A 14,176-nucleotide genomic window follows, 5' to 3' on the forward strand; every position below is an offset into this window, starting at 1 on the left:
CCTATCGAGTCTACTAAATATATATATTATAACATACGAAATTGTAATATTTTTTTCACAAAGCTTGTATTTGCAATTCAAATGAAAACATATTACAAAACATACTTTCAAAATGTATAAACATTGAAAATTATAAACATTAGAATGGAAACACCTCTACCCTAGGTTTCTCGCACTTGTTTTTAGATATCACTATCCATAAACACTTTCGAAAAATCAGCAAATTGCCCCTAAGACTACTTACATATGGTTATTCCATAGATAAAAGATATAAACGAGCTTTATCGGTTCCTAGTATATTGAATCTAGTAACTTATTATTTGTTGATAATATTGCTCTATTGAGGTAAGCGTGCTGTTAGTGGAAGTTTGGAGCTTGTTTTGTCTCAAAAACACCAGAGATATATACACTTTTTAATGCTGAATCTTATAATTGTGTCATCTTATATAAAAATGCAGTGCAATTAACACAATAGCAGAAGTATCTACTTTAGAAGAGACAGACAATTCAATCCTGCTGCGCACTTCACCAAATTAAGGCTTTATTTCTTCCAGTGGTGGCGCTGACGGGGGTATTTGTACTGAGAAATCCAATGTAGCAAATGTTACCTCTGCATAGCTAGGTGGTAGTATCACGTCGGAATCAATCATTTTATTTTCACCTATAAAAAAACAATTATCACAGTCTCTGATTAAAACATTAAACCCTATAATTTAGTTATGATCAATATGATTAAAAAGATACCCATACAATACTGAGTTTTTGTCTTAATGTGAATCATGCAAATATTAAACAGATCAACACACTGTCTCCATCATTGCAAAACAAAGAAACCTCAGAACGATACCACTTAATAGATAATTTTTTAACAACACATTCACATATTTAGAGGATATTTTTTAGTGAACAATCCCCATTTTGTCTTACTTATCCACATCACTCACTATTGCAAAATCCAACGTTAACGGTTTCTTATTCGTCCTGATATTTTAGACCTTGATAGTAAAAATAATTGTTATATTCATGATAGGACAGGATTAGGGAATGACTGTTCAATGATTTTTGTTTTGTTTGAATTGGCCTGTTTGATCCTACTTTTGGATTAAACACAACAATGATGCCGAGGCGCTTTTCTGAATTCATCTACCTTAACAACTTTCTATGCCCTAACATCAACGCCAATGATGTAAACTGTCCATTTTGCAGTTAGTGCCACATGATTGCAGTGACGTTTGGGGTTTTATTTTAAAATTATTATTCCGCTTGTTACACTTAATAGCAACTGTAATTTAACCCAAAGTTTTTTAATGATTACAGAAATTGTACTTAAAATCTTTCTTTGAGGCTTTATAATATTGATAAAGGTTATAATGATATAATGTCATCATCATATGTATACTGTTGTTTGCCAATTCGTTAGTTCATAGTTTGAAGCCAGACATTTTGAAGATTCAATTTAAGCAAGGGATAATATCGTGTCTACCTGTACTTTTTTACACTGTTGCGTGGTATCATTTACTGCTCACAAGGAAGCTATTAAACCAAGAGTTCCAAATGGTGAAGTTGAAATCATCCCTTCGTATATTTTACGGACACCATCACGAGTTGGTTGACCGTTATGGAATAACCGTTTCACAAATGATATCGGATATGTTCCTTACGTCGTAACTACAATCCCCTTCCCTTTCATGAATGTGACCTACCGAATTAGACTATTTACCGGATTTGTAATCACATAAGCAACACGTGGAGCAGGATCTGCTTACCCTTCCGGAGCACCTGTGATCCCCCCTAGTTTTTGGTGGGGTTCGTGTTGTTTATTCTTTAGTTTTCTATGTTGTGTTATGTGTACTATTGTTTTTCGGTTTGTCTTTTTCATTTTTAGCCATGGCGTTGTCAGTTTGTTTTAGATTTATGAGTTTGACTGTCCCTTTGGTATTTTTCGTCCCTACTTTTAAATCATTCACGAAAAGAAATTGAAAAACTTAATGTAAACTATGTTATTGAAATTTTCACCTTTCCTGTGTAACGAATCTTGAATACAAAATATTTTCCAAAAATAATATTAATACATCTTATCTTAGAACTTTCATACATCGAAAAAACAATGTGAACCATTTCTAAAAGAAGGAAAATCACAGAGGATATGCCTAAAATAACTATATACTATTTGATTTTATACTTTGAAAGACAAAATTATTTAATTTCTATCTATGTGACGTTTACAGGATGTTAACCTAACCATGTGCCGGTCAGGGTAAGGATTCGGTCCCAGTACTTACAATCTTTCAATCGTTTATAGGTAGATTTAACATAGATAAGGGTCCCAAACAAATTACTAGTGTATTGTAAAACCAATCATGTCTATTTGTTTTGTTCACGCATCGTGGTCAATATAATGAAATTTGATGAAACTGTCATACAAGTTAGAGGTTTAGGTAGCTATAAAAGAGGGACGAAAGATACCAAAGGGACAGTCAAACTCATAAATCTAAAACAAACTGACAACGCCATGGCTAAAAATGAAAAAGACAAACAGAAAAACAATAGTACACATGACACAACATAGAAAACTAAAGAATAAACAACACGAACCCCACCAAAACTAGGAGTGATCTCAGGTGCTCCGGAAGGGTAAGCAGATCCTGCTCCACATGTGGCACCCGTCGTGTTGCTTATGTGATTACAAATCCGGTAAATAGTCTAATTCGGTAGGTCACATTCATGAAAGGGAAGGGGATTGTAGTTACGACGAAAGGAACATATCCGATATCATTTGTGAAACGGTTATTCCATAACGGTCAACCAACTCGTGATGGCGTCCGTAAAATTTACGAAGGGATGATTTCAACTTCACCATTTGAAACTCTTGGTTTAATAGCTTCCTTGTGAGCAGTAACCCTCTATCAAGAAAATCATGATAGGAAATGCAAGCACGGGAATATCGTATCAATTGGGAGATATATACCCCGTATGCAGGTGCTGTTGGAATGTTGCTACTTAGAAATGGAAAGTTCACAATTGGAAAGCTGAAATCATCTCTTTTGTCGTAAAGTTTTGTTTTCAACCGACCCTCATTGTCAATTTCTAGATGTAAGTCAAGATATGAAGCCGACTTAACTGTATCTGTAGTATCCTTTATCTCCAATAAGGTTCAATCCACAATTTTCTACATAAGAAAATGCCTGTTACAAGTCAGGATTATGATAGTTGTTATCCATTCGTTTGATGTGTTTGAGCTTTTCATTTTGCCATTTGATTAGGGACTTTCCGTTTTAAATTTTCCTCGCAATTCAATATTTTTGTGATTTTACTTTTTTCGAGTGTTCATTTGTGCTTTTGTAATAATTTTAATCAGAAACTTGAGACAATAGTAAGGGAAGCTAAATAAATAAATGATTCTTGTATTATAAGGTCGAAAGATTCGTTCACCGTGGTTAAATAACAGATATCCATAAGTCTACCCTTGAAATACAGAACAAACAATTCTAACCAACATACCTTCGATTAAAAGATTTTGTTCTCTAATAATTGAGGCTATATCTGCGACTGGTATAGTCTGGTTATGGTTACATGTTTGACTTTCTGTATTAAATGCTGGCTGCTCTATCTGTATCGGCGATGTGTCTGATTCAACTTCATTGAGGGGTAGGCGGTCACTCTTTTGATTTGTATTTTCAATAGTTATTTCAAGTCCTGAATCTTGACGAGTTGATCCTTCTAAATTGGAACTGGAATTTGTACTAGTATTCGAGGTTAAATTTACCTTCAGTTCCGAACAATCTTGAAATGAAAATTGACTATCTGTTTTAGGAATTTCGAAATGCACCGTATGTAATGCATGCGATGATTCATTCTTAGTTAATGTACATATCTCTGTGTCACTTCGAATTTCATCAAACAAAGATTCGTCAATTATGCCATCTGTCACAGAGGATGCAGACGACGGACTTGTTCTTTTTCCAAACAGACGATCACAACAATAGTCCTCCTTGTCGAAACACTTTGCAAAACAACTACAACAATACCATTCTGTCCAATGACGGAAGTCGCTCTCGTTATGTTTCTTACAGAATAAGACACAAAACACAATAGCAACAACCACACAAGCTACCACGATCAACACAATGGCAATTGGACCTATAAAATATTTCTCATTAATGAGAAATTTTGATACCAATGAAAATAAAGTATAATTTGTATAGAGGTGTTTATATTTCCAACGTCTACATTTTTACGTTTGTTGCTATACATAATATATATTTTTTTTCGTTTTTCGTCTAGTTAATAAATCAGTCTGTTAGTTTTCTAGTTTGAATTGTTTTACATGTGTCATTGCGGGGCCTTTTATAGCTGACTATTTGTATGGGTTTTGGTTATTGTTTAAGGCTGTGCTGCAACCTATAGTTATTACTTTTTATGTAAAATTGTCTGGTGGAGAGTTGTCACATTGGCAATCATATCACATCTTCTTATTTTTAGATACGTGGCCGTAACATCAAACCATTGTAGACGAAACGCGTGTATGATGTACAAAGTTATAAGACTAGTACCTTAGTACCTTTGTGGAGTGTTTTCCTATCCAAATATCTATAATTAATAAATCCTATAATTGTGATACGAATATCGAATATTTACCTAACAAGTCAGAATGAGACAACAATAATATTCCAACCTCTTAGCAATCCACGCTTAATACCCCGTTATACCTTCGACTAATATTGCATGCTCAAGACTTAGCAAATAATACATAAAATACCTAGTTTTATATGAATAGCTACGCAAAAGCATAACATCATAAATTATGGGATTTGTGTATTCATTGTGTTCTCATATGGTTAGAATTGTACTTCATGGGCAACACTTTTATAAAAAAAGTATTTTTCAGGATCATGTTTTCCTTATATTCTTTTGTATAAAGATTCTAATTTACTACTTTCAAATGTGAATCATATGAAAATAACCACAAACCAAAGTGACCGTGTTCAAGTTTTATGTTGTGTAAATTCATTAGTCTATAAACGTAACGGTATGATACTCATGTAATGATGTCTCTTTTGAAACCGTATATAGATCAAAGGAACGTTCACTTTTGTAAATACTTACCCATTTTATGCCAGACTGTGCATTCCTTCTGGTAGTTTTTTCTGGGTATAGATTTTATTTTGGGTGGCTTTTTTATTTCTGTACAAAGGAAAATTAGAAACAACTTTAAGTAAACTGTGGTTTAACTGTTTGAACAATATAAACACGTGTATAGTTAAACATGAACAAAAGAATAAAAGTATAAAACCGACTAAGTATTTCTTCATTAAAACAGCTTCCAATTCCCTTTTGGCAAAGTTCAGCTATAAGTTATGTCTGCTTGTGATACGCGTTAAGCTAGCCATTAAACAAAATAACCCTCTAGGTTGTTTTTTTCTTAAATTGTCCTTTACCTAGTCAGGAATAGGGCAAATGATATCAAATAGTTCGTTTCTATGAATGTTCGCGTTTGTTTTTGTTGCACTTTAGTGTTTTTCTCTCTTATAGTTATATGTGTTTCCCTCGGTTTTAGTTTGTAGCCCGGATTTGTTTTCTCTCAATCGATTTGTGACTATTGAACACCGGTATTTAATTAAGTTTACTTTTGGCTATACAGTCTGTGGATATATGTTCCTCTTTTGCTTCTCAAACCTTTGTCGATGCTAAAGGGATATGTAGACAACAGCTTCGAACATTTTAAACTGTGTTTTAAATAATAATCATTTGACAGACCTTCTTGTTTTTAAAATATTTTAAATACGATGCACTAATGGGTATAGAATATTTTATACCCATTAGTGCATCGTATTTAAAATATTTTAAAAACAAGAAGGTCTATCAAATGATTATTATTAAGGTTTATGTACCCTTCTGTAGCCATTTTTGTACGAACTTTTCAAACATCAATTGTATCAATACTACAGATATAATGAATAATAGAAATAGGCCATTTTGTACATATTCAAAGGGGAAACTTGATGCAAAGCATTATTTTTTACTGTTCTATTGCATTTATTAGAAAAAGAGGACTTTGTGGCAAACAAATCAAGATTTTTATAGAAAATCCACAGCCTTTATCCTTGTACTCTCATATTTGGCAATTTGATGACTGATATATATAGGTTTATTGCATGCAGTGCTAGCATTGATTTCCTTAAAACAAGTTTATTAATGTAGTTATTTGTTAAAACAAATATAAATATGACCAAAATCAAGTACACCTTTTAGGGTGCGCTAGACTTTAGTGACTCAGCACGAAGTGTTTTGGAATTTACAGTTTGCTTAGAACTTTTTGTAAAAAATAAACACTAGCACATCATAGAAAATCAAGTGAGTACGTAAATGTTTCAAATTTTATAACAAAAATCTCTGTATTAAAGGCTGTGGATTTTCTATAAAAATCTTGATTTATTTGCCACAAAGTCCTCTTTTTCTATCAAATGCAATGAAACAGTAAAAAATAATGCTTTGCATCAAGTTTCCCCTTGGAAAATGTACTAATTGGCCTATCTCTATTATTCATTATATCTGTAGTATTGATACAATTGAGGTTTGAAAAGTTCGTACAAAAATGGCTACAGAAGGGTACATAAACCTTAACGCAACCTCTGCGCTCTAAGAAATCGATTGACAGAAAAAAACAAATCCGGGTTACAAACTAAAGCCGAGGGATATACATCAATTATAAGAGGAAAACAACGAAACAACAGAAACACTAAAGTGTAAAACAAAACGACAATGTAAAACACACAGAAACGAACTATATATAAGATAACACCTGACACAATAAATGGCATCCTGCAACATATTAATATCGTTAATAAAAACAAATGTCTTATCAGTAACAAAAGAATAAACAGCATTTATATCACTTCCCTGTGTGTATATTTCACAATTAAATAAAGTTTTACTAAAGAGGCAATGATATATGAACATATGAGGGTGCATTTTGCTTGGTCATTATTGTTCTATGTTGTGTTTTGTAAACTATTGTTTGTCTTTTGGTAATTTTTCATTGTTAATATTGGTGTAGCAAGCCGAAGTGATCGAAATAACTACCGACCTTCGGCAGGAAACTAGCAAATATATAGAGAATAATACATGGCAAAATCCGTATCATATGTCGTATCATCCCGAGACATCAATATCAGCCCAAGGGCCTTTAGGCCCGAGGGATGATATTGGTCGAGGGTGATACGGCATGTGATACGGATTTTGCCATGTATTATACGCTTTATCATATATTTCAACAGAAGAGTATTATATTATATGAACTGTTTTCTGATCCCGATAGATTAGCACTGGGTTACCTTCAGTTCTGCTTTTGTCTTGGTTCAAAGCCTTAAAATAACTGCTTATACAAAGCACCTGGGTTACCTTACCATTTGCCTGCTGCTGTTTTAAAAATATTTTGTTTATTATTGTATTTATTTGAGTGTTTTGTATTTTTTATAGTTGCATTTAGTGTGCCAAAAAATATGCAAACTTGATGTTCGTGACGTCACATAAAATATGAAAACTTGACGTTCGGAACGTCACATACCAAACAATGATGTCATTCAAAAAATTTACCTATTTTGAGGAAATTTTTTCTTAAGCAAAAAAAAACAAAACAAAAAACTTGTGTAGAAAAATAAAAAAAAAAAAAAGGTATGCGATACGGGTTTTACCATGCGATACGGGGTATGCGATACGGGTTTAGCTATGCGATACGGGGTATGCGATACAGGGTAGGTGATACAGACTGGAAAAACAACCTTTATTAGATATACAAAATAGCTGTATTTTGTACTAAATATATGATAAAGGTAAATAAAGATAAGAATCGGTGTTGACGCGCTAGTGATACAATAGCTTGACACAAGTTATACAATACCACTCAGTCACAGAGGTCCGCAATTGCAAATCGATAAAATTGATGAATAAGAAATCAATAATTTCGCGTTTTAATTTTATTACAAAGCAGTGGTTCCGCTAAGCAAAATAAGTTGACAACTTACAACAGTTGGATCAAATACTTGACGAGAGTAAACAAAGTAGTCATCTTTAATAATTCTTAAAATAATCTTCTCTGTTATCTTTTGATAATAAAATAATCAATAATGTTTTACTCTATTAAAACTTACCTTGAACCACAAAATACAAATGTAAACATCCTCATTTTAAATGCTATAATGATTATAATATATTTGTAAATTCATTTTGTCATGTTATCAGTCACAATGTATAATCGGGTCGTGGGTTACAACAATCCATAACAAAAATCATGAATATTTTCAATTATTTACATTATTTTTTTCAAATTGACTGAACGAATATGACAGTGTCCTTAAATTTAAAAATACAAACGTGTATAAATAAATTTACAGGTATTTTAAATGCGTAAAAATAATGAGGTTATTGTAGTCGGACATGTTTAACACATAGTATCAACAATTTTATTCAATAGTTGTAAATTCAATAGTCATTAAAGTTATTCAAGACCTGATAACATTAAATATTTACTTCTAAATATTTTTTTTTTTAAATGTAATTAAAATATTGAATAAAAGGCTTTTTATATGTATGCATAAATACTCATAAGTAAACATACTTCAGGGTAACCAATATAAGTCAAAATAAATACTTGGATTGGGTTACAGGCTAAGCTTGTGCAACCCCTTTCCAATACGATATAATATTTAAAAATACGCGACATATTATGATATACATAAACATAATGACTAAATACCTATTTGTAAAGCTACCTCACAGCTGAAGGGAAGAATGTTTTATAAATGATAATGATAAGTTGCTAGGTAACATATAATGATAAACTCAGTAAAATATGTTCAAATGAATTTTCTTTGTTGACATAATTGTATGTTTTTATAGTGAGTAAGATTATAACACAATGTTGACTTCTGTATCCCTATTTTTACCATACCGTATTTTACACGTTTGGGAAATTTGAGTCCTCAATCTCAATGCTCTTTAAATCTATAAAATTGAGAATGGAAATGGGGAATGTGCCAAAGAGTCAACAACCCGACAATAGAAAAAAGCAACAGCAGAAGGTCACCAACAGGTCTTCAATGTAGCGAGAAATTCCCGCACCCGGAGGCGTCCTTCAACTGGCCCCTAAACAAATATATACTAGTTCAGTGATAATGAACGCCATACTAATTTCCAAATTGTACACAAGAAACTAAAATTAAAATAATACAAGACTATCAAAGGCCAGAGGCTCCTGACTTAGGACAGGCGCAAAAATGCGGCGGGGTTAAACATGTTTGTGAGATCTCAACCCTCCCCCTATACCTCTAGCCAATGTAGAAAAGTAAACGCATAACAATACGCACATTAAAATTCAGTTCAAGAGAAGTCCGAGTCTGATGTCAGAAGATGTAACCAAAGAAAATAAACAAAATGACAATAATACATAGATAACATCAGACTACTAGCAGTTAACTGACATGCCAGCTCCAGACTTCAATTAAACTGACTGAAAGATTATGATTTCATCATATGAACATCAGGCACAATCCTTCCCGTTAGGGGTTTAGTATACTTGTTTTGCTTAATTACTATTTTTATCTGACCGTCACTGATGAGTCTTATGACGCGTCTGGCGTATCAAATTATAAGCCTGGTACCTTTGATAACTATTTGACTAATTTATTTACTTTGACTGTATGTTTTTATTTGAACATTGTTGTCAATATAATGGAATATTTCGAGTGAGAGGTTTATCTAGCTATAAAACAAGGTTCAATCCACCATTTTATACTTTAAAAATACCATGTACCAAGTCAGGAACATGACAGTTGTTGTCCATTTGTTTGATGTGTTTTAGCTTATGATTTTACCATTTGATAAGGAACTTTCCATTTCGAATTTTCCTTTGAGCTTGGTATTTTTTATGTGTCTCTATATTTTGATATTTCACAGTATTGCATACATTTGTTATTTTCTTACTTTAATTCCTCTGTAATACATGAGATATTGAGAATAAAAAGTAAAATCACAGAAATAGTGAACTCCGAGAAAAATTCAAAACAGAAAGTCCCTATGGCAAAATCAAATGATAAAACACATCAACCGAAATTGTCACCTGGTTTGATTGAAAATTAGCGTGAGTCTATAAAGTGCTTGAAATTATAGACATATATAATTAAGATGACAGTGGTTTATCGATGTTCAAATCTCGTAAATCGATTAGAAAGAAACAAAGCAAGGAAACACGCAAATCGCTTGAACCCAAAAAAAATGCAAAAGGAGCGAGACAACGCGTCGTCTGCTAGTCACGTGAAAAGATATTATCCATTGTTTTTAAATCCTGTTCTCTTCTTTGACGATCAACGGAATTGGGGTCAGCGTAATGCGCCTAACAGTTCATTGATAAGAAATATGAAAATATATTGTCAACTTCATGCGTTCAGTATTATAAAATGTAACATGAAAATCTTAAAATACTTACATTTCCGATATCAAATGTATATTCATCTATCTATGTAATCATTTAGTGTATTGTTTAGAATATGTACGGGTGAACGAACTGTACATCAGGTATTTGTAAATATGACATTTAAATTGCTTAAGTGCCTGATTTGGAAATGCAAATTTATCTTTGAAATTAAATGCGTAAAAAGGAAATAAGATCAAGGGTGAAAATTTAAATAATTCTTTTCAGCTATACGAAGATAAATTATAATAGAAAAATCTTTATTTCTGTATGTTTATTATGTTACGGTCTGTGTCCATGTAAATGTTAGAGTGAATAAAATCATTCGTGTTCTTTACTTTTTTTATTACTACGCTTTTTTAAAACATATAAAAAAGCAATGCTTTATTTAAAAAAAACTGCGGCATATATTTTGAACTTTAACGTTCAAAGAATAAGATAAAAGTTAAAGGAAGTCCTTCGGATGAAAAACATGAATGTATGCTCTGGCCGAAAATAAATGTAAAATAAAGGCAACAAGAGTATACCGAAGTCATAAATTCATTAAGAGAAAACAAATCCGAGTCTCATACTAAAACTGAGGAAATACCTCAACTACAAGTAGAAAAAAACGAAACAACAGAAACACTGAAGTGCAACAAAAAACTAACGACAATGAGGCTCATATAGAAACGAACTACAAGATAATAGCTTCATTTTCCTGACTTGTTATAGGACATTTTATGTTGGGTTGAACCTGGTTTTGTGGCTAATCAAACCTCGCACTTTTATGACAATGTTAAATATAACACTAAAATGACAACGTTACATGACAGTCGTATTTGGCTTTATTTCTGTTGGAATTGTGGCTCAAACTGCTTTTCTACTTCAAAAATTTTGGCCTTCCAACAGATTCTTTTATGGACAAATTATAAGTCTGGTATCTTTCGTGAATTCCATTTCTACATATACTTACACTGCATATAGGTTAAGGGTTAATCTATCGATGCAAAAAGTAAAATCACAAAATGCTGAACTCCGAGGAAAATTGAAAACGGAAAATCCCTAATCAAATGGCAAAATCAGAAGCTCAGACAGTTGTTATCAATTTGTTTGAATTGTTTTCCTCGGAGTTCAGTAATTTTGTGATTTTACTTTTTAACAAAATATGCCATATGGTATGACAAAGAAGTAAATGTATAGCGTACAGCCTCATCTTTTTTTTTTTTATTGAAAAGCATTGTGGATTATTCTTTTTTTGACAACTATTTTAGGACAGTAAACGGTTTCAGTCTTTCTGAAGACCCTCTTTCACTGCATGGGGACAACAGTTTTGTCAATCTAAATAATGGTCAATTCCTTTGTAGAACATTCAGCTGAACCATTGCTTGTAGTTTTAAGACAAGTTGACTGACAATTCGGTCAAGATTGACTTTGTAGATCTTGAATTTGAAAACTAATTTAGTTTTCAAAATACTTTACAGAAAAGTAAAACATAACCATTAATGAACAATCAAAGAGCAGATTGCTCTGAGGGATACGATTGCCATTGTTTTCATTGATACATGTATTAGTATTATTTTCAAAAATAATTCAACTGCACGTGTAAAATGCTCGTAAAATGTAATTTACGTAATCTGAATAGTTATTCAACTTTAAAAATAGCCAATCCTCAATACAAGTGTATGAACAATGTACTTATTGTGTTTTATTTTTGTGCTATCAATTCCAAGTTTACTTTCCACAGCAGTCACTGAGAGTGAGAGAAGGTATTTCACTTCGTACCTTGCCATCTATTTTCCTACGTGAATTTTAGGTGGAACCCCATTCCTAACTCTTTAAATATTTAATTTCCTTTGGGTCAGTGGGCATGACTCCTTTGCGTACAAATTCCTCTGTTTAAATTGCGATTGGTTTTGATATAATACGACGTCTATCGACAGAACGAGTTAATTTGTCTCAACGTATCGTCATTTGACGAAACTTACTTACGGAAGGGAGACAACTCGAAGCGATAACATGGAAGACTCCATTTTGGCTGAAGGGGTGTTCTAGTTACACCTTTACGTTGAGGACTACATTTATTTTAATTTAAATGATGCATATGATTCAAAATTATGCAACAACAATAACCCTCAATAGCAGACAGACATAGAAAGGATCTCGTGAGTTTCAAATTAATCAATGATGTGGGGAATCCAGAGCAACCCTTCAATCTGATACCCCTTCAAGTCAAGAAAAGTATACGCATGCGCATAATTACCTAAAACAAACCCTAGACTTGTGATTTGTAGCCATTGGAAACTATCAGACCTATCATTTGACGTCTGAGAGTTCTTGCTGTTCTCCTAATGGATCGGTAGTTTCTTTCCGAGATCCTTTTCAGTAGGATTTTCGGCTTTCATCTACCTTGATACAGCAGGGCATTTGGTAGTGTCGGTTTTGATAGATTTTGTCCTAACCGATTCCTCGTTATTACCTTAGACGTATTTTGCCAAGGCATATGTGGGGCATCCGGGTTGACCCTTTCCCATTTAAAACACACAGATATTTAAAAAAAGGATATTTGATACATAGAAAAATACACTTTTTATACTTTGAGGACTGAGCGAATCAGGTGAGTCTGTGAGTTGGTATGTCACACCTTACCGGATAGCTCGAACGGACGCCTAACGGATAACTTTTTTTAATCCGTTCATGTCCGTTAGACGTCCGTTCCTATTCGTTAGACGTCCGTCCATATCCGTTGCATGTCCGTTAAGCGTACATTTTATCCGTCGACGTCCGTTCTGTCCGGTGGAAAATTTTGAGCATGTTCAAAACTTTGAACGGACGTCCAACGGATAAAATGTCCGTTGAACGTCCGTTAGGCGTCCGTTTTGTACGGTACTCGTCCGTTCCGTTTCCGTTTTGTATCCGTTACATGTCCGTTATACATCCGTTGGAAGTCTGGAAAATAAATTCACCAACGGACTAACAATTTTGTCAACGGACAACTTTTATTTTCATCCGTTAGGCGTCCGTTCGTGCTATCCGGTAAGGTGTGACCGAGGCTTTTTATTTTGTGATATTGTATTATGTTTAGGGAAGGTTAACTTTCTGGTAATAAGACCCGTCACGGCCTGGCTGGGGAATTGGGTAGGCAAATGCTCACATTAATCTGTACCGATACAGGCTCCAAATGCTTCCTTTATACGCCATAACTCATGGTGGTGATCCTTATAAAGGATGCTTATACGGAGACAAGAAGAAGAAGAAGAAGAAGTAGCAAGGACGTATATTAAATGTTAATTAAACGACCTCCATTTCTTTATGGAAGTACAATATCAAATATTAGTTTCATAACGGTGACATATAAGAAAACTCCACTTCAGTTCTTATATGACAGAAATAGATTTATCGATAGGAATTCAGAGAACTCTCGCATGTTATCAAAACTGGGGAATTCCCTCTGACGTGTTTCTAAAATTTATATAAACACTAAATATATATACTGCTTAGCCTGATTTTCGTGTTGTTAAAAACACGCATACAAGTCAAGGGAAATATCGAAACATAAAGATTATGAGAAGAACATAATAGGACAGTTGTTTTAATTCAATCCTTTTGTTTTTTTATACCATTCAAGGATGTGCTTAGGTGAGGTTTTGGAATTCTTGTCAAATTTTCGGACTCATTGGTGTTTTTCCATATAAAACAAGGTAAAATATTTTGCCCCATAACACCCAT

The 14,176-nt window shown here is 33.2% G+C and overlaps 1 protein-coding gene across 3 annotated transcripts; it reads right to left on the minus strand.

Moving 5' to 3' along the window:
• Positions 1-34: 34 nt before the first annotated feature.
• Positions 35-10,568, minus strand: LOC143073650 (uncharacterized). Of its 3 annotated transcripts, none has more exons than XM_076249339.1 (4): positions 10,484-10,568; positions 5,107-5,184; positions 3,502-4,140; positions 35-661 (listed from the first exon to the last, which is right to left on the minus strand). In XM_076249339.1, exons 2-4 carry the CDS (start codon positions 5,108-5,110, stop codon positions 534-536), a joined length of 771 nt encoding a protein of 256 aa, XP_076105454.1. In that variant the 5' UTR covers positions 5,111-5,184; positions 10,484-10,568; the 3' UTR covers positions 35-533. The 3 variants fall into 3 exon arrangements, with proteins under 3 accessions (XP_076105454.1, XP_076105455.1, XP_076105456.1); XM_076249340.1 differs by lacking the exon at positions 10,484-10,568 and adding an exon at positions 8,151-8,338; XM_076249341.1 differs by lacking the exon at positions 10,484-10,568 and adding an exon at positions 8,025-8,090.
• Between the last annotated feature and the right edge of the window lie 3,608 nt (positions 10,569-14,176).

The sequence above is a fragment of the Mytilus galloprovincialis genome, chromosome 4 (genome assembly GCF_965363235.1).
Source record: "Mytilus galloprovincialis chromosome 4, xbMytGall1.hap1.1, whole genome shotgun sequence".
NCBI lineage: Eukaryota > Metazoa > Mollusca > Bivalvia > Mytilida > Mytilidae > Mytilus > Mytilus galloprovincialis.

Excerpts from the sequence above, each read along its gene's own strand:
- LOC143073650 (XM_076249339.1), bottom strand. Across the intron at positions 662-3,501 it reads ACAAAATCTTTTAATCGAAG|GTGAAAATAAAATGATTGAT; the intron begins GTATGTTGGTTA and ends GTTTTTTTATAG.